At 40.2% G+C, this 21,166-nt stretch overlaps 1 protein-coding gene across 1 annotated transcript in view; it reads left to right on the top strand.

The window, feature by feature from the left end:
• Positions 1 to 285: 285 nt before the first annotated feature.
• Positions 286 to 21,166, top strand: part of PGGT1B (protein geranylgeranyltransferase type I subunit beta) — a gene marked incomplete at its 5' end in the record, with an annotated part of 29,250 nt that continues 8,369 nt past the window's right edge. Inside the window, 5 exons of the mRNA XM_080920498.1 lie at positions 286 to 425; positions 4,901 to 5,019; positions 13,252 to 13,319; positions 16,170 to 16,321; positions 17,478 to 17,610. Coding sequence (XP_080776624.1) covers positions 286 to 425; positions 4,901 to 5,019; positions 13,252 to 13,319; positions 16,170 to 16,321; positions 17,478 to 17,610 — 612 coding nt within the window. The remainder of the gene's footprint in view (positions 426 to 4,900; positions 5,020 to 13,251; positions 13,320 to 16,169; positions 16,322 to 17,477; positions 17,611 to 21,166) is intronic.

Raw genomic sequence — 21,166 nt, 5'->3', positions numbered from 1 at the left:
GGGCTACACACAAAGATCCTCTGTCTCTTAAGAACAAAATCTTATGAAGGTATTTATGAACTGATTTTACGAGGCGCGAGGATGGAAAACTATGGTACTGAGTAGAAAAGACTGTCCAACTCAGTGAGACGAGGGACTAAATGCTTCACCGGGGTTCCGGGTCGACAGGCTCAGGCTCCGGCGATTGCCTGGTTCTCTAGGCGCCAGTGAACAGCCTGTTAAAGTTAACTTCCCTCCGCGCGCCAACTGCTTCCGGATCGCGGAGGGTGTCGCTTCCGGGACAGCATGGCGGCCACGGAGGACGATAGACTGGCGGGGAGCGGAGAAGGAGAACGGCTGGATTTCCTGCGGGACCGGCACGTGAGGTTCTTCCAGCGCTGCCTCCAGGTCTTGCCGGAGCGGTATTCTTCGCTGGAGACAAGCAGGTAACTGGACGCTGCCGCGGCGGGGCTGGCGATGGTGGCCCTCCGGATGCGCGCCGCGGACTGGCTGGACGGCAGGGACCTGCCCGGTTGGGGCCTTAACTGCGATCCCTGCCTTGTCCGAGGCTCTCGGCTCCCCGTCACTCTGCACTTCTTCCGTCCCGGCCTCCCTCCTGTATCTCCGCTGGCAGCCGGCACCCACTCCTAGCGCCCTGGGAGGCGTGTGGAGCTCCTAGCTCAGGACTTTTGGAACCTCCCGGTTCCGCCTCTTTTCATTTCCCAGTCATTTTCTGTGAGCTTCCTTTTCCCACTCTCTTAAAACCCTAAGGGTTACTTTTGTTTCCTTACGTTAACAAAAGCAAAATACGAAGCGTTTGGCCCCCATCACTCCTATCCTGCCCTCCCACCTTAATTAACTCTTAATTAAAAGGCGGGGGAACCCCTAAGATATGATTAGTAGTTTACTTAGGAGGAATTGTAATATCATGGTAGGCATAAAAAGGCTTAGTGTTACCTGAAGCATCCTAAGTATGGAATTGTCAAATGCTTGGCATCTGACAAAAAGGATTAGGAACTGTTATAGAAGTAGAACTGAGAAAAACCAAAGGGAGAGATGAGATGGTTGCTGTGCACTGCTGTGTTTGGAGCCCCGCATCAGAGCCACCTAAGATCGGATGATGAGAAACATTGGCTTTATTTTAGACTAGATTGCACAGTACCCTGGAACTCACTTTGTAGACCAGGATCACTGTGAACCACCTGTTTCTGCCTCCCAAGTGCTGGGATTAAAGCCTCAAGCTACCATACCCAGTAACCCCTTGCTTTTGTGCTCGAATTCCCTACATTTTCTGAACTAGGAACTTACAGTATATTTTGAACACTTCATGACTGTTTCAGTTTGGGGATTTTTATAGATGGCTTCTACAAATGAGATGAAGAAATACTTAGCTGTGGTCTGGGTGGAGACAGAGCTGAAGGAGGCAGGCTAGCACTCCGAGTAGAGTTCTTTGCTACCAATGTAGAGTTTTTGAAGTAAATGGCAGTTACATGTACTGTAATCCAGATTTCTTTCGAAAAGCTTTTCTTGATTACCACCCAACTGCCTGTAGTTATTGGCTTGTTTAATAGCCGTCTTTTACATAACACTGGAGCTGCCCTTTTTGGGTTATTAGTAGCCATATTTGGCTGTTGTCATCTGAATTAATTAGATTTGGTTTAAAATTTGGTTCTTCTTTTACAATGGCCAACACACTTCAAGTTCTCCATGACATTTAAGCCACTGGCTGTTGTTTCCCAATGTTTGCATCATTTCTCATCATGTCTTACAGGACAGCATTGCACCAGAACCTTGGTGGCAGCTGCCATATGCAAGACATGAACAGATTATTTGCCAAGCAATGTGAACTGAGCTCTAGAGAATGAACAGAATTTTTAAAAACATTAAAAAATTTTATTCTATGTGTACGTGTATTTTGCCCGCATCCTACCAGGTGGCCATGGCTGCCAGAAGAGGGCCTGGGACTGGTTGTGAACCACTATGTGGGTACTGGGACTTGAAACTCAGTCCTTCGGAAGAGCAGCCAGTGAGCCATCTCAGCAGCTCCAGGATGAACGGATTCTTTAAAAGAAACAGTGAAGTATTGTTTATCCCTCCCCAGATACTGACTGGCCAGCGTAAGTTGCTATACATACTTCATGTATTACATTCCTAGACTTCAAGTTACTATTTCCAGAGATAGGAATGTGGCTCAGTAGTAGAGCAACTTGCTAGCATGCTGCAGGGACCATGTCAGTTCAGTCAGCCAACAGGTTCTCCTGGGAAGGAATGAGGATTAAAAAGAAAAAAAGACAACATTGTAGCATGACCCCAGCCAGTTCTGAGGCTGAGGCAGTTTATTTTTTCCCAGTCTGCTTTTGTACCATCTTAATTACATGCAAGCAACAAGGTTAAGGGGACAAGACAGTGAACACAGCCAGGGAACAAGCCCAGCCACAAACTAAATTCCGAGGTCACTGTTTCTAAGGCTTGTAAAGATGACCAGGATTATCCGAGACTACTTCCCTGTCGTAGGCAAAGTCATACTCTTGCCTGACCTACTGCTTTGTTCTAGCCTAAAATCAGATTCCTGCCTGAGCTTACTTCCCTGTCCTGGCCAAGTTCCTGCCTGATGTAGCCCTACTTCCTTGTCCTGGCCCAATGTCAAATTCTTGCCAAGTGGCCCCAAAAGCTCTCCACACTATAGGCCATGAATTCCAACATAAAAAAAAAGTCCAAAATCTGCACCATTAATACAGCAAAGAGATATTTTACCTAGCTATCAGTGAAGATTTATAATTGCATTTTCAAAATCCCACTGTGCATATTTGTAAAATTAGAGTGGTGCATGTCAGCACTACACAATATAATTTCTGCTCATAACTAGCAGTAAAATTGTCTGAATTCATAATTTATTAAATAACTGCAGTGTAAACAGCACTTTATACCAACTATCTTATGTTTATTAGTATGTATGTAACATCTCAATGCTTGGCTGAGAGCTGCTGTCCTCACTCCTATGTCTAGTACACTAGATTTATTATTTATGTATGTGTGTATATATGTAAATATATACATATGTATGTATGTGCATGTGTCTGTGGAGACCAGAAATGGGTATTAGAGCCCTTGGATCTGGAATTACATGTGGTTGAGAGCTGCCCAATGTGGGTGCTGGTAACTGAGCTAAGGTCCTCTGCAAGAGCAGCGTAAGGTCCAGAACCTCCTGTAGAACTGTTTAAGATAACTTTTTTAGTTTTCTTGAGTCCCATGTGATTTAAAATTTCTGACCTAACAGTGTATTGAATTTTCAGTGTTTTTTTCTTGATTCAATCTGCATTTCACTTTTGGCTTTGAGTTTGCTTTTTGTAGTTCATAATTGATTTTAAGTTTTTTTTTTTTTTTTTTTTTTTTTTTTTTTTTTTTTTTTAACTGAGAGATACAGAGAGCAGCCAAGTTATTTATTTCTAGAAGCAGGGTCTCCATAGTCTGTGGGGGCCTCCAGCTCACAGGCTTTTGCTTCTTCCCCTTGAATACTGGGATTTCTGGTGTGTGCAACCACACCGGCCAGAGTACCTACCTAGCTCTTGGGCTGAAGTTAGTTTGTATATTTACATGCCCAGTAATATTTTCTAAGCCACTGCTTCTGTAAAATTACACCATTTGGTTACACTGAGACAGGTGAGCAGTGTGCTGTGCGGGTATAGCAATGATGACTTCAGTGCTTTGGAAACACTGCTCTAGGCCAGGCATTGAACCCTTGTTTTGTTCCTTCCCTGAATAACCATTTCTAACTGAGATGTCAGGTGTCTTCTACAGTGAAGACATCTTTGTGTAGCCTTGGGTAGGGCTATGCATAATCAGGTTGCATTCTTCTAGAATGTTAAACAGCTACAGGAAGAACTGGATGGCACTGGAGAGATAGCCCACAGGTAAGAGGGTACTATTCTTGAAAGGACCCACGTTCAGCACCATAGTGGTTCACTTACAAACTGCCCGCAATTCCACCTTCACAGACTGACAACTCTGGACTCTCTCTCCAGGGACCTGGACTTGTTTGCACAAACCCACATACTTGGACACACATACCCATTGTTTGTGTTCTAGCTGGTGGTGGGACCTCGGAGAATGGAGCTGATAAATAAGGCAGACTAAAGGCTCATTCAGTAGTCAGCTTTATTCTGAGTGGCAGACAGATTAGATTCTGAAGGTTAAGAGGAGCCACACACAGTCTCCACAGTCGAAAGGGCAAACTGCACATGATGGGCATGCTGAGCTGCAAGTGGCAGAGCCATGTTTTTCTATAGAGGCATGTAAGCAAATCATAATAGCCAGTTGTAATGAATAATCTGAAGTAAACTATCCACTATACCTGGGAAGGGCACAAAAACGTGATCCACGAAGAGTTCTGTGATTTGAAGGGTCTGAGGTTTAACTCTTGTCTTCTTTTCTTGGCGTTTTCTCACAGTTCTCACTCAGAATTCTCCTTATACCAGTCCATTCTTAGACTATGTTCTGACACCTCTAATTAAAAATAAAAAAATAAATCTAGTGGTGTGTCAGTCAGACGTGAACACACAATAAGCACACAAAACCTACTTTTAGCCTTCAAGTTTCTCACATGCAAGCTTTGGTGGATTCCTGTACCCTACAGTCGAGAAGTGTTCATAATTCTAAAAGTCCCTTTCTTAAAAAATTAAAACAAAGGTTTGACTGGTACTGTTCAGAAATCATGAATACATTGTGAGGTTTTATTTGTTTTGTTTCCATATTTGTCAAGGTGGTAAATGACATCTAAATTATTTTAGAAGTAGAATGAAGGGTTGGTTTTATTTTGTTGTTGTTGGTTTTCTTTTGGTGTTTTGTTTTGTTTTTGTTTAAGCCAGAAAATGGTTCATTGGTTTGATAGTTCAGGTGACATTCTCCTTTTCTCTTCTTTTAGGTTGACAATCGCATTTTTTGCACTCTCTGGGCTGGATATGCTGGATTCCTTGGATGTGGTGAACAAAAACGATATAATAGAGTGGATTTATTCCTTGCAGGTTCTTCCCACAGAAGACAGTGAGTGAGTTTTTAACATTTTATTTTTAGTATGATTAGCTGTTTTTGGCATGACATGTATGGGATTGGCAAATCATAGTATTTTTTCATACTCATAGCATACTTTGCATATCCTTATTTTCCTTGTAGTTCAGGATCCCTTTCTGTTGAGATACAAGTGACTAGTATTAGTTTTAATCTGTCTTGAGAAAACAATAGAGTCATGGGAATTACATTGAGATTCACAAAAGTAGCAGCACACTGTTGTATATGCCTATATTCATGACTCATTAATTATTTGTATTTAGTGTTTATATATGGTCAGTCCTTCAGCATTTGCTCTAAGTTTTCATTCCCAACATTGTTTTTTCCTCTTCAGAAAATTTCTCTTAGTCAATTACTGTATTTCTTAAAGTTTTTTCATTAAATCTCCACAATTTATAACTTCATGATTGACATGTTTTGAGAGAAATAAGTATACAATGTATCGTTGGTTTATACAAAGTGTAAATGTAGTTCAAATTGCCTGAAGTCATGGTATGTGCTTAGAAGGAAATGGCAGAAGCTTCTGGAGTTCTTATCACATGCATTTCACTGAAGTTCAGGAGCTTAGTTTTGACAGATGTGCTTCCCTTTTGTTTATTACACTTGATATAACTTTAAAGCTTCTTTGGAATTAGAATTAGGATTTTGCCAAATCTTTTGAGATGGATTGAAAGTCCGTTATATTATTACTTACCTGACCTTCTTGGTTTTTTTGTTGGTTTGTTTTTGGTTTTTGTTGTTGTTTTTTAAGTATCGGTTATTGTAACTTTAAATAGCTTTACTTCCCGTGAGTTTACCAACTTCTGGAGGGCATTTGTCTTCCCTGTCAGTATTGTTAGGCTGATATTCCCTCAAGTCTCCCTTTCCTCTTCTATGTTTTCACGTTAGTCTAGAACATTTTCTGTTTCTTCACATATTTTTTCTTACAGCATGTTTGCACACCAAGTAGACTTTCCTCTGCAACTCACAGATACATATTTATGATTTTTGTCAGGCCATGTAAAGTTTAGGAAATCTAACACTAAATGATAAATGAACCTTGCAGATGATTAAGAATCATTTGTTAGGTTTGACTAAGTACATACTTGTAGTTTTATGGAGTGAATGATAACAAAATTAGACACATAATAGATTTAATGAAAATTGTGGTTGCCTACTTAGAATATGCAGATAAAACAATATTGGCACACTATTTTTTTTTTAACCTAACTCATCAATTTAGCAAAAGTTTTAGAAGTTGGCAAGACTATGGGGGGTGGGAGGATGCTTAATAATCTGGTGGAGGTAAAAATATTAAAACTTCTTGAAAGGCAAATTAGCACTATAATTTTTTTCATTTTATCTGGTAGTCTCATATACAGTGTATACTATATCTGATGGTTGGAGCACAGGGCTGTGTCTACCTAGAGCTTCATGTTGTGATCGTAGATGAATGAGGGTTTTGCATATGTAATGGGGGCGGAGATTGAGTTGAGACTGGTGTTCTTTACAGAGTGGGAAACACAAAGGGAAGATTGTCTTAAAGCAGATGAGGCATCATCAAGCTGAGGAATGGCAAGGATAGCTCAGTCACTCAAGGAAGGAGAAGACACGGATTGGACTTTTTCCAGCCTCCAGAAGGATATAACGCCACTAACACCATAGTTTTGGCCTTTAGAACTCTGAAAGAATATTGTTTTGTTGTTGTTATTTTATGGAAATTTAAGGCTTCTTTGGAGAGTCAGTTGTGTTGTATGGTGTTTTGCTGGGGCAAACATGTGAAGGAGTGTTTTCCTGAAGTGGACACATGTGAAAGACTAAGGCAGACTCATGAAGGAATATATCACTGAAGCAGATATAAGAGAGAGCATGTTCTGTTAAAGCAAGCATGTGAAAGAACACAGAATGAAGGATACTTTGCTAACAACATGCATGTACATACATGTATTGGTCTGCCTTATTTTGTGTAGTTGAGCTGCATTTGTTGGCACTCCTCAGACTCAGGCTGATAAGATGCACTGCTGAGGGAGGGCATGTGGAGGACACGTGGTGCTTGGAGGGTATAAATGGGACTCCACAAAGTGATAGAGGGAGCTTGGCTCTCTGGTCCAGCTAGCTGTGCAGTGCTTGTGGGTCTTTGCTGATCTTCTTCCCTGGCAGAAGCTGAGAACTTCTGGTGTCCTTCTGGGTCCCTCCTGCTGACTTGAGCTGAGGCTGAGGCCTGGCTTTTTCTGCTGGGTCATGCCACTGCTATTGCTCACCCGACTACTGAACTGGACTGGTGGTGTATCTGTGATGTGTTTGTGAGTGGATTGAGCTGCCTGCTGACCTGTAAACTGAACTGCTGATTTCTATGCAACACAGGCGGAGTTGCTCCAAAAATCCTTTCTAAACATGTCCACTTCCCCGTATCCTTTCTTTCCCACTACCTCTTGAGTAGTGGAATACAGGGAGGTTAAAGTGTTTAAGAACCACCATTAAGAATAAGATTTGAAAAAATTAAAGTTACATATATGGGGAAGGACTGAACGAACTGAAGAGGATTGCAACCCCATAGGAAGAGCAACAGTGGGGTTAGTCCATAGCTCCCAGGGACTAGGCCGTCAACCAAAGAGTGTGCATGGGCTGGCCCGTAGCTCCCACTACATATGTAGCAGAGGACTGCCTTATCTGGCCTCAGTGGCAGGGAAGGCTCTTGAACCTGTGGAGGCTTGATGCACCAGAAAAGGTGGGTGCTAGAGGGGTGAGGTGGGAGTGGGTGGGTGGTGGGGGAGCACCCTCTTAGAGGCAAAGAGGAGGAGGGGTGGGGCTGGGTTTTTGTGGAGGGGAGACTGGGAAGGGGGACAAAACTTGAAATGTAAATAAATAAAATAATTAATAGAAAAACAGTCATTTTTGTTTAGTTTGTTCTATATATTCCAGGTTTAACACAAACTCATGATTCCCTTGCCTCAACCTCTGAAGAACTGGGATTATAACTGCACTACCACATCTAGCTAAAGTGTTTAAGTTTTCGTTAAACCTTTATATTTTGTAAGCTTGGGTTGTGCGTGCGTGCATTCATGCGTGTGTGCATGTGTGCGTGTGAGCATGCCACAGCACTTATATGGAGGTCAGAGGACAGTTTCATGGAATAGATTCTCTCCTACTTTATATGGAATCTCGGGATTGAACTCAGGTCCTGAGTCTTGCCTGCCTTTACCCAATGAGCCATCTTGCCTGTGTAACATTGTATTTTAAGACTATACATTAGCCATCTTACCACCTCAATATTGTTTTTTTAAAACTATCTAAATGCACTGTCTTAAATTGCTTGGCATATAATTGGTCTTTATTTTGAACTTAATAGCAAAACCACAACCTTTAAAATGAGTCAGCAGGCAAATTACCCAGTCAGCAGGCAAAAGTCAGTTGCAAGGAACTTTTCATTTGTTTTGTTGATGCTAAGCATGAACGCTAGATGGTGCTCTTGAGTGAAGCTTTACCTTCACCTGACATACACTTGCAGTGCTAAGTTTAGAGAGAATTGAATGTGATAAAATGTGCAAGTTTCTAGAGTTACAAAGGAATTTTTCAGTAGAAACAAACTTGACAGGAACTAGAAAAGTATGCCTAATGAACTTGAAATGGTAAATATTGTCCTGTTAATGAACATTATTTTTAAAACATTGGTACTTAAGTGTATGGCCGATAAACCAGTTAGATGCATAAACCATCTTTTTTTTGGGCTGTAGGTTTAAAGTTAGTAAACATACCATGAGAAATAAGATCTTCCTTTGATGCTGTTGTTTACATTGAAAACATTTTTTAAATCCAGCTTCACAGTCCACAAGCCATTCAAAAGAGGGAAGGAATACTACATTGTGTCCCATATGCTGTAGTCTCTGAAGACTGTAAATAGACTTTCATGGTGACATTGCATTCTCCTCTATGGAAAAGAACGAACACTTGACTTTGAAGAAATTTTCCCTTAAAAATTGAAAAAAACTGGGGCAGGGGCCAAAACAATGGTTGGTTGTTTCTTCTTGTTTTGCTTTTGATAATGTTTAATTGGCCAATTTTAAATAGTTGCTGCTTATTAAGCTGTGGTCACTGCTAAGTTATAAACTGAACATGCCCATTATCCTTTTTTTAATTATAAAAATTAATATTTAATTAGAATACAAAATCACTCAGATATTGCTGGAGCCTTAAAGATTCAATTAAAGGCATTGTGATGTACATCTTTATTTTATTTTTAATTGGGACTTTACTTACATTTCAGATGTTATCCCCTCTCCCTGTTTCCCCTTTGGAATCTCCCATCTCATCTCCCCTCTCCCTGACTCTATGAGAGTGCCCCCCCACATCTCCCTGCCCTGACATTCCTCTACACTGGAATATTGAGCCTTGACAGAGCCGAGGGCCTCTCCTCTCTTTGATGTCTAACAAGGCCATCCTCTGCTACATATGTGGCTGAAGCCATGGTTTTCTCCTTGTGTACTCTTTGGTTTAGTCTCTGGGAGTTCTGGGGCGGGGTGGTGGCGGTGGTCTGGTTGGTTGATATTGTTGTTCTTCCTGTGGGGTTGAACACCCCTTCAGCTCTTTAAGTCCTTTTTCTAACTCCTCCATTTGGGACCCCCTTCTCAGTCCAGTGGTTGGTTGAGAGCATCTGCCTATGTATTTGTCAGGCTCTGGCAGAGCCTCTCAGGACACAGCTATATCAGGTTCCTGTCAGCATGCAGTTCTTGGCATCCACAATATTGTCTGGGTTTGGTGACTATATTTGGGATGGATCCCCCGGTGGGGCAGTCTCTTGATGGCCTTTTCTTCAGTCTCTGCTATATACTTTGTCTCTGTATTTCCTCCTGTGAATATTTTCTCCCTTGTAAAAACTGAAGCACCCACTCTTTGGTCTTCTGACTTCTTGATCTTCATGTGGTCTGTGGATTGTATCTTGGGTATTCTGAGTTTTGGGGCTAATATCCACTTATCAGTGAGTGCATGCCATGTGTATTCTTTTGTGGTTGGTTTACCTAACTTAGGGTGATATTTTCTTATTCTTTATAAGAACCCTGCAACATTCTACTTGTAGGATGTCGATGTTCTGGTTAGGAAGTGGAATAAATTTCAGCATATGATCTCATCTCTTGGGAAGCAGAGACAGGAGAAGCTGGAGTTCAAGGCTTTGGCTATATAACAGTTTGACAACCAACTTGAGCTATATGAGATCATCTCAGATAGATAGGTAGGTAGGTAGGTAGGTAGGTAGGTAGATTGGTAGGTTGGTAGATAGATAGGGAAACAAACTCAGACAAGTTGTTACTTGCATGTAGAACACAAGTATTAGGAAGAAAAGGGTCATGCCTTTAGTGAGTTTGGATACTTGTGTTTATCCTAATATAGTATTTTTGAGCATCAGTTTCTTCTGCTGCTTCTCAGAAAGGTTATGAGTTTAACCTAACTAACCTTAGAAGCAGACGTGTTCACTTTGACTCTAAGAAAGTGATATTTTACTCATTTTCTTTGAAGTCAGACTGCATGACCTAAGTAATCAGGGGGCTGAAGAACTGTAGCAATGAGTTCGCGCTACACTGCTTTGGCTGCTGGTCACACTCCTGTACTCTCCGAGGAGCTGTCTGAATTCGAGAATGGAAGATACACACGGCAATTAGTTTTAAAATGCTTTGGCTGCCACAAAGGCTGGCCTCTCCTAAAACTTTCCTTGCTACCCTAGGCTAATCAGGGAAGTGGCCAGTGGCCACCCACCCAAATTCTCATATGGCTAGTTGCTTAATCTTCTGCAGCTCCTACATCCATTAGCCACTGGCATCTTTATTGATTGATCAGAAACCAATTGGGGACAAGGACCTTTCCTGTTTGGATGCACAGATTCCCAATTAAATCAAAGCATTAGAACCAGCCCTCAAAAAAGAACTTCTTAAGGAGGGAATTATACTCAAGATATGCATAGAACAGATGTGATCAGATCACACGTTTATAGTGAAGTATCAGTGAGTTGGTAGCATGGAAGATCCTCATCTGGGGAGGAAAAGAGGAAGCTGATGTTCAGGTTGGATCATATAGGAAATACACTTTAGACACTGCTTACCACCTTGAAAGTGGTTAGAACAAAGTCATGATGAAGAATGAAGGCATCTGGTGAAGGCTGTGTGGGATGTGCTGACCCTATACCACATATTCTCATTTGTTCTTTTTCTGTCAGACATTGGGTTGTTGCTGGTGGACTTTGTAGATTACAGTTAAGGTTAAACTAATAGGTGCCCCCCCCCGTGTGTGTGTGTGTGTGTGTGTGTGTGTGTGTGTTTGTGTGTGTACATGTGTGCACATAGTACAATCACATGAGCAGCATGTTAGTTGGAATGTAGTGAAAGAACAGAAGGGATACTAATCTTGAAAAGAATTTGAGTGCTAGCTGCGCTCTGGTAAAGAGTGGTATGTAAGAAACTGTAAGTGGTGCTTTAGGAGCCAAGGAGAGCTCGTAGCTAAGAGCCCAATAAAACTGAGATTTTAGCTGCAGAGTAACAAGAAACTCATCTGCCAACAGTGTGACTGAGCTTGGAGGCAGACTTTTCCTCTAGAGTTTCAGTAAGTAAGGTAGTACCGCAAAGGCTTTGCGTGTGTTTGTGAGGCTTGTAGTGGACTCCTCATCATCTCAGGCAGTAAGATGGTAGGTATGTGTCATAGGGTTCTACGTTTGGTGTGATCAGTGATGACTCACTCAGAGGATGGCAGTCTCAGACCTGTCAGCCCACTGCTGCTTTGCGATTCCCTCTAGGCTGTTAAGGCTGTATGTACCATTTGCCTAATTATAAACATCACACACATGTGCTTTGTAGCCTTTGTTTCTCTGGTTCAGATACAGCTTTCCATATTGTTATTTAGTTTTACTAATAGTTACTTTCAAAATCAGCATAATATTTTAAGCCTGTTAGCATTTTCTTTTGCTTCTAAACTTTTGCCATCAAGCTGCATCAGAAACTTTTGTGCATATGACCTCATTCATGAAGGTCCTGAAGTACATTCTCAGATGTATCCTCACTTAGAGAAAGGGTCTGGAGTAACCTATGGTTTGGTTACTCTTTAAAAACCTTAAATGATTTGCCAATTTTTTAGTCTTACCAAAAATAAGGCATGTTTACTGAATCCACTGCCATCATTAGTACTGTGTAGAGAGGGATGATTGGCAGGAAGTTTTCAGTGTCTCTTATTTCTGAAAAGATGTGTAAGCTACCACTAAGTATTTTGGGGAAGCAGGATGAGCACAGTCAGAGCACTTTGAACAGGTAGAATGGGAAAGTTATGATTTGGTCCTCATCATAACAGATGAAAGTTCATAGCATCAGAGTCCATTTTGAAAGGTTCTTGAGTTTTTATTAGCTGTCAATTTTGGTATGCTAATACATTGTTCCTTTTATATCTATAATAATGGCTTCCTAACAGACATTAAACCCATAATTATAATGAGTTTTTGAGTTCTCAACTCAATATATTTTCATAAATATACATATACTTATGTACATATGTATGTATGTGTCCAGAAAAAGAAAAACTTACAAATAGAAAAAAAACAAGTATGGACTTAAGTATCCTACATATGTCAAAGTCAGGCACCCGGAACACGGGTTTAAGACTGAAACATGAATATACATTCTCTCCAGGGTGATAGCACAATACACGCCTTCAGTTTACTCATGTATCAAGAAGCAGTGAGTCAAGGTGGGAGACAGACACTGGGTGGGAAATCAAGATTCTAGAGTCTGTTGTATGAGACGTTCCCTCCAACATGTCACTTAGCCTCTGGGCTTGTTTCCTCATGAGCCTTCACCATTATCTCACATAGAAAAGGAGACAGTGAGTCTTAATATGTAAGAGGACATGCAGTGAAATCAAGAGGGCCTGAGTTCAGCACAGCACCTACACAGAAACCTGGCATGGCCGTGCAGACCTATAGCCCCAGCTGCCGGAGGGTGGACTGGGTAGCCATCCTAGCTGAAACAGCTTCGGGTCCAATGAGACCCCGTCTCTAAATATAGGATGGGAGCAGTGGAGGAAGACCCTGCTGTTCTCTTCTGGTCTCTGCCTGAGCACACAGCCACGTATACCCTCACTTACTTGTATGCACCATATGTATGTTACTGAACAATTGTATAGCTAAACTGTCTGGATTCTATTCAGAGATGCTGTATTTTAAATAAGCAAATAAGCAAAAACAATTTTTTTCCCTAGGGTCAAATCTGAATCGCTGTGGTTTCCGAGGTTCTTCATACCTGGGTATTCCATTCAATCCATCAAAGGTGAGTTCTCTGTAGGTTGGAGGGTTGGGAAGGGATAGAAGGAAATTTTAGTGAGAAAGCAAATGATGATGTTTGGAAAGAACAAGGCTTCTAGATTTAAAATGCTAAACATTAATGGTTTCCTGGAGAAACAAACAAAATATAATGCCCAGGTACTTTCTGTGAAGTCAGTGAACTTCCCTGTGTTGCAGGATTTATGCTGGGCTCTTGCTCTCCAGGAAGTGACTGTCAGCAGGAGCTTCCCCAGCATCTTGGACAGAGGCTTTTGAACCAGTGTACAGAGAAGTCCCAGTGAAGCAAAGAGAAGCAGGGCCAGAACAGGCACTGTAGGTTCTACTTGTAGAATTACCAAGATTCTTTATAGTAGAAAGTAGAGCAGAGTTTGATCACCTCTGCCTCCTTCCTTTCTTTCATTAGGATGGTATGGCACTCAGGACCTATAGCAAACCAGGCTTCTCCAACTGAGCCATACCCCTGCTCCTTTTCCTTTTAAAGAGGTCTCACGGGGGCCTGGTATAGGAGGCTCTATAATGAGATTACGGTTGGCCTGGATTCTATAATCGGTTCTGTGTCAACCTGGGCTACAAGTAAAAATAGGCCTCAGAAACAAGAGGCTTTTTTCTTGATGAATTAGTCTGCTTATAGGATGGTTGTCAGTCATGGGATTACTCTGAGTACTTCAAGAATGTGTACACTTGCAAGATGGATGAGAAATTCCCAGTCTTTCATACTCCGAATATTTTAGATGTGACAGTGGTTGTAGTGATAACAACAGTTGATTGAGACTGAGTTTTATTCCTCTCACTGTAGACAAGCCCATCTGAATCAGGGTCAGATGACATCAGTAAGATGTCTCCACTTAAGTGCCTTGGTAGCAGGGAATATGGCAGCAAAGGGTTCCTAAAATAAGTTTCTTTCTTTTCTTTTTTCCCTTCATACATGTATTTTCCAACGTAAGTCAGCCCTGAATAATGGGAGGCTTTTGAGTTAGTTACAAAGAACAGGATTATTTGTCGACAGGGAATGATGCCTGTTGTGTGGCACAAGGCCATGTGCAGATGCTGTACTTGTTGGTGTAAAACAGTGATTTAATTACACCTTTACAAGATAACCTCTACCTCCAAGGCATTTCATATCATGTTTTTTAAATTTTATTTTCAGACAGGGTCTTGCAGTATTGCTGAAGCTGACCCTAAAATCCCCGGTTCAAGATTTCCATTTTGTCCAGCGGTGTCGGTGTACCATTGTAACTGAATCCCTGCACATTTTAGAAATTCCAGGAACTAAAATGTCCCCTAAGAATTAAATGTTTGCCCCTAGTTTACATGTTCTCGGGACACCCAATTTTAACCCTCAATGTATCTCAATGTAACAGGAGCTCGAGACTCAGATGCAATCACATAGGCCTACAACAAGCTATCATTGAGGGCAGCTGGGGGACAGAAAAACCCAAGGAAATGAAAAGAGATTTTCTAGTGCCATATATAAGTAAAATCACCCCATCAATTTTTCCCTTCAGAAACCACCAGACCTCTTGGTGCCATTGCCATCCTAATATATGTACAGTTTTGATGGGTTATAAACACTCAGATCCACCCACCTTACCTCATTTATTTTGTATCACAAATCCTATATTCTCTGTTAAATTATGTAACACCTTTAATGTCCAGGGATTTTCTTTATTTGCTTCACTTTGATTTTTTTCCCCTATGACACCTTCTCAAGCCCTTGTACTGCAGCAGAGTCCCTGTTTAAATCTGTAGAACTGTATCTTCTTCATGATATTTCAGTACTCAACTCTAGATTCTCTCACTGGAACCACTCAGATTTCTCTTCATCTCTTAAAGGTCAAGGTTCACATTTAATTCATGTTTGGATTCCCTACCATTCTTTTAAAATAGCAGGTGTTTGGTTTGAATACTGAAAAATGAGACATGCCGTGGGCACTCCAAGAAGCCCATTATACATGTGAAATAGAACAGTTCAGAGAATTAGAGCTTGAGTTTTGAGGAAGGACTCAAGCCTGGGCACAATGAAAAGTGGTTTGGGGTTAGTGAGACTGTATGAGAGTTGTAAGTGGGGTGGGTCAGTGTTCAGAGTTAAAGGGATTGAATTTCATGCAGATTTGCTCTGTGAAGAAGCAAATGTACAAGAACATTATGGGATCAAATTTCTAACCCTTTTTAATACATAGACATTGTTGGCTAGATTCCGCATTTGAGATTTAAATGGGGTTTATTTCTGCGATTGTGTGACCTTGGTTAATACTATACAGATGAATAATACATAAAATTAACTATTTATACTTCCTTTACATTTGAATGCTAATGTTTATTAGAGTTGAGTTGGACATGCTAGACTGGTAAGGTTCTGTGGGGAGTAATACTGTGTTGTTTAATCTAGGTTTGTACCATATGCAGTACTTTTTTTTTTTTTTTTTTTTTTTTTTTTTTTTGGTTTTGTTTCTTGGGCAGCGCTGGGAATTAGACTCAGCCTCAACACACATTAGGCAAGCACTCTATATGCTCAGCACAAATTTTACTTCTTTTTATACAGTTTTTGGCTTGAAATATTGAGTTTCTAACTTTATAAGACTTAACTTTTATAAATGATAAGGTTGGGTTGAATGTCATAACTATTTTCATAAAGTTGGAGGATCGTAACATTTTGAAAATTATATAGCTTGTAAGAAGACGTATTGAGACATCTAAAAATTAAGGCATGTTTTTCTTATTTGGATTTCTGTACAAATTGGTATAAGCAACATTTACTAGAACCTCATGCTGAGCATTAATTTGTGAAATAGAATTTGAAATTTCAATCAATTTAATGTATTAATTTTGAATTTAGAATCCAGGAACAGCTCATCCTTATGACAGTGGACACATAGCAATGACTTACACTGGTCTTTCCTGTTTAATTATTCTTGGAGATGACTTAAGCCGAGTAGATAAAGAAGCTTGCTTAGCAGGCTTGAGAGCACTTCAGCTGGAAGATGGGAGGTATGAACTATTCACTGTTATTTTTTGTGTTTAAATAAAAACTATTTGGAACTTTAAAAAAGTAGATATAGTACTATAGTAGATCATTAGATCCCAGGACTAGAAATATAGTCCAAGAGTTAGTACATAATTAATGTGTTGAAGTTCTGTATTAGACCCCATTTACACAATGGAAATGAACCACATAATGTCTGAAATATAGTTAAATGCAAGATGAAAAAGTATCTCATTTTCCAGGAACAAAAATAAAGCTAACTCTCTAGTAGAACTCCTTTCTTGTTTTTTAAACTTAAACCCTTATTAAAACAAATATTTATTATTAAAACAAATATTTTGAAATAAACTATTTAATTTGAGTGTTGGTTTCTTAAAAGTACTGATGGGAGAGAAAAGATTGCACATTAAATATCACGTTCAGAGTTAGGTAACTTGCTCTCCAATCCATTGAGGAACATATTTAAAAGATAGAGAAGCTAGTGCCACTGATGCCCGATGCTTTATATTTTAAGATGTTAATGTAATGTATGTTAACAGTTCTAAGTTGTTAATGTGATGAAGTGATCTCCAAGAAAAAGGCTTTGTGGACCAAGCTACTGCTGTGTTACATCCTGGCCCTGTACACTGTGACCCTCATTTTCTTGTCTTTGTTTTCAGGATACTGCTCTTGATGAGGGAAAAATTACTGTAGACATAATAAATGGCCATTTGGGTATCCAATGTTGCCCAGATTTCTGTCAGAAAGAGGAATAGAACACAAACCATTACCTCTTGAAACTGTAATGAAACACAAGATAATAGATCGGTTAATAGTTCTCTTTATATACATTTAGGAGAAATTTCATATAATAAAACATGGGCTTAGGCGTTTCTTACTACTAAATAGTTTGTGTGCAGTTTTATTTGCTACTTTTTCTGCAGCTAATTGGGAGCTTGTGGCACAGCTTCCCTTCTTGGGAGTAAACAACTTACAGTTGTTTAGTAACATATACACAGTGATTACTTGTGCGTGTGAGTACCACCCAGGTGTTTAGGGGTCATTTGTAGGATGTGGTACAGGTAACGTCAGCAGCAGATGTTTCTGTGAGTGAAGACACAGAGCACGTGTTTCTGGCTTCAGGTAAATGAGCTTAATGCAGCCTCTCGTCCTTGTTTTCAGCTTCTGTGCTGTTCCCGAAGGCAGTGAGAATGACATGAGGTTTGTGTACTGTGCTTCCTGCATTTGCTATATGCTCAACAACTGGTCAGGCATGGATATGAAGAAAGCCATCAGCTACATTAGAAGAAGTATGGTGAGTTATGCTGATAAGTCCGAACCAGTGTAGGTCATTATCGCTTGCATTGAGTGGTGCAGTACAATGTGTGCCTCATCTCTTCAAGATCTGAAGATAGAGCAGCAAGATTAGGTTTTTTAGTGGATTTGTCCCAAAGCTCCATGTAGAAATGATCTCAGATATTGATATCTTAACCATTAAAACATAGTGTGTACATGTATTTTCTAATCTAATTTTAAAGACAATAACTAGAAATATGTTTCCACACAGTACAGTTTATTCTAGTAGTAGGGAGGAGAGCTTAGGTACCTAGGACCACCCTTTGCTCTGGTTTCTTCTGTTTAAACTAGAGGCAGTAGAGCTGCTCTCCAGACTCTGAGGGTTCGGTCGTATTATCGATGAGAGTTCTGAAGCCTAGTAAGGTATTGATTTAACCTGTAGCAGATCTGTTGGTATCTCTTTATGGGATATCTGAGCTCATAAAGGAGTAGGCTTGTTTTAACCATGCATCAAATGTTTTGTTTTCTTCTGTAGCTTGGGCTGGCCTTCAACTCTCAGAGATCCTCCTGCCTCTGCCTTCTGGGGGCCTTATGCATACAATGTTATCACCTGCACAAAACACAGAGTTAAAAGGCTTGTAACTGCGGAAAGAAGAGACCCTTAAGAGTTTTAAGGGATAAAAAGTCATAAACTGAGCTCAGTTCTATAAACTGAACTGTCAGGAGGCTGAGGAAGGAGAATGGTTGGGAATTTGAGGGAGGGGAAGAAGAAATGCGACTCGGGGTATAGAAGGAAGGAAGGAAGAAGGAAAGGAACATGTTCAGAGGTTGGGTGGTAAATGCTAATTTGTCCTATTTGTGTTTGCATGATTAAGGTGGTGTGTGCTAGTTTTCTCTTTAAAGCTAGTGCTTTTTCTTTTTGAGATTATTAACCATTTCATGATAAAATATGTGGAGAGTAAGTAACCTGTGTCTTATAACCTTTTATTGATTCATGTAGTGTGCACTGATAGTTTTCCAGCCCTAGTAGCTTTCCTACAATAATATAAGTGGAAATTCTATTAGAGAAAGTCTTCTTTGCCTTCATTCCTTTGTTTACATATCACTGTAGATTCAATAGAATATAGTTCTTCAGTATCACATTGTCCTAATTAGCTTTCATTGTCAATTCAACAAAGCCTAGAGCCATCTGACCAAGGAGTCTCAAGTGAGGGATTGCTCAGACCAGATTGGCCTATGGGGATGTCTATGGGAGACTGTCTTGATTGTTAATTGAATTGGTGTAGGAGGACCCAGCCCATTGTGAGCAGTCCTACACAAAGCTAGAAGCATGCGCCTCTGAGCTAGCAAGCAACATTCCTTCATGGTTCTTTAAGTACCTGCTTGAGTTCCTGCCCTAAACCCTTTCCTTCCCTAAATTGCTTTTAGTGAAAGTGTCTTTATCATAGTGAAACTAGAACATAAATATATTTTGATGGTTAGGTTGCCCCAGATTTGGTCAGTGAGAATGCTGGGTCAGAACTTTTTTGACATGTACTCTTCACCCTTTGAAGGCGTTCTGGTGTAAGAGTTTCAACTCTAGTATCTGAGTTTCAACTTTACTTTTCTTAATCTTGGGCTTGTATTCATGCATTAAAATTTTTTTATTAGATACTTTCTGTATTTACATTTGAAGTGTTGTCCCCTTTACCCACCCCGTATTCATGCATTTCTATAAGGAGCCTTGGAATGAATGTATTAAAAGAACTTGTTAGAAACAAAGGATCTGGGTTATAAGTATGCTTATTAAACATTGGATATCATTGCTTCTGGGCCTTTTCTCATTAAGCAGAGCTAATAAAATTATGTATGTATGTATGTATGTATGTATGTATGTATGTATGTATGTATGTATGTATACAGAGACTATCCACTCATACACATGCAAACAGTCTATGCTTGTGTGTTTTTATTAACCTATATATTAAGAACCATGACTCTATATAGATAAGCTCAAATTTCAACTTACTATATAGGATCTATTTATTTTCCCTCTTGGTAAATTTTTCCAACTACAGTTAGATTTATTTTTGTTTGAATTCCTCTTGTAGGTATTCATTCCATTTAGATTCCCCATCTCCCCAAAAGTTGTTGGTCAGCTGGTCAGTCAGTCAGTCTGTCTGTCATGTTTTTTACTTAATATGTATAACTTAACCTTTCTGGATGTCAGAACTATTAAAGAGACACCTCCGAGGAGTGTGACTTCTTCCTCCCCTTTACTACCCCCCTTTCTTAGCTACATCTTGCTTTCATTCACTCTGAAGGTAACACTCTCCTTTATCTTTCCTATATTTAAGTCTGATACGAAGATCCATGTGCCTTTTATATCTCCTTTTAAAACAGTAATGCCAAAGTCTGTATTGGACCTATATGTTTATCAGATGGGAGTCATAGAGTGGCTTACATAGGCTATGTTCTGGCTGGTCCAACAGTGGGTGTCTCCTCATGGAAAGGCCACAAATCTGGTTTGTTCAGTCCATGAAGCTAGATGTCTTGGCCTGTCACCAGTCTACTTTGGAGTCCAAAAAGTAGGCTTTATTGCAAGGGAAGCAATGCCTCAGCAACAGGAAAAACTTGCCAGTGAGAGGGAGGACAAGCAGGGAATGCTGGGGGCCTGCCCTGGTCTTCAGGGGTATGGTACTTGGAGGGACAACTGTTGGACAAAGGCTAAAGATCCCTGGTCTTACAATCCTAGTATTTGTGCACTGGTCTCTTTCTCTGTCACTCTCTGTATATATTTGTGCTCTAATAAGCACTGTTTTCTTCTCTGTCTCTCTCTTGCTCTCACTCAGTAGGTTGGAACTCATTAACTTTTTGTGAACTAGAAAAAAACCAAAAGAATTAAAATCTTTTACACAAGCAATATCCAGATACACACACACACACACACACACACACACACACACACACACACACACTGACATACACACTCTCTTTCTCTCTGGTTGGGCGTGACCACTTATCAACTCAACCAATGTTCATGCGTACTTACATACATACACATATACCTGCACATGCATGTATAGACAAACAAACATATACATATATATTTAGTGGGTGGGGCAGAGCCCTCCAAGCCACCCTTTATTTCTTTTCTCTGGCCTTCTTACAACTTTTTAGACAAAAGTTCTTTAGAAAATGACCCATAGATAAAATGTGACACAAAGGGGAATTACAGAAGGATGTTGATAGTAAGTTCAAAATGTGTACTTGCTAGTATTGGGGTGTGTGCATGTTTGGAAGCTGAAGTGGATATAGGGTGTTCTTTCTCAGTTGCTCTCTAACTTGGTCTTTTGATACTGACATTCAGTGGTCAGGCTTGCTTCCACTGAGCTTAAGGGTCCTCTTTTTTGGCATTACTGCCTCAGTGTTAGGGTTGTAGGCATGTGCCACTAAACCTGTGTTTTTATTTTTAGAATGATCTTCCTCCTGGGTAGTGGTTTTAGATCAATTTTACAACAAACCATAGCTCCCTCCTTTTTTACCCTTAAAATGTAAATGTTTATCAGATTAATCTGATGCTTAGGAGTGTCTTT

This window comes from Micromys minutus (assembly GCF_963924665.1).
Source record: "Micromys minutus genome assembly, chromosome: 8".
Taxonomy (NCBI): domain Eukaryota; kingdom Metazoa; phylum Chordata; class Mammalia; order Rodentia; family Muridae; genus Micromys; species Micromys minutus.
This window is presented reverse-complemented; position numbering and strand designations above follow the sequence as displayed.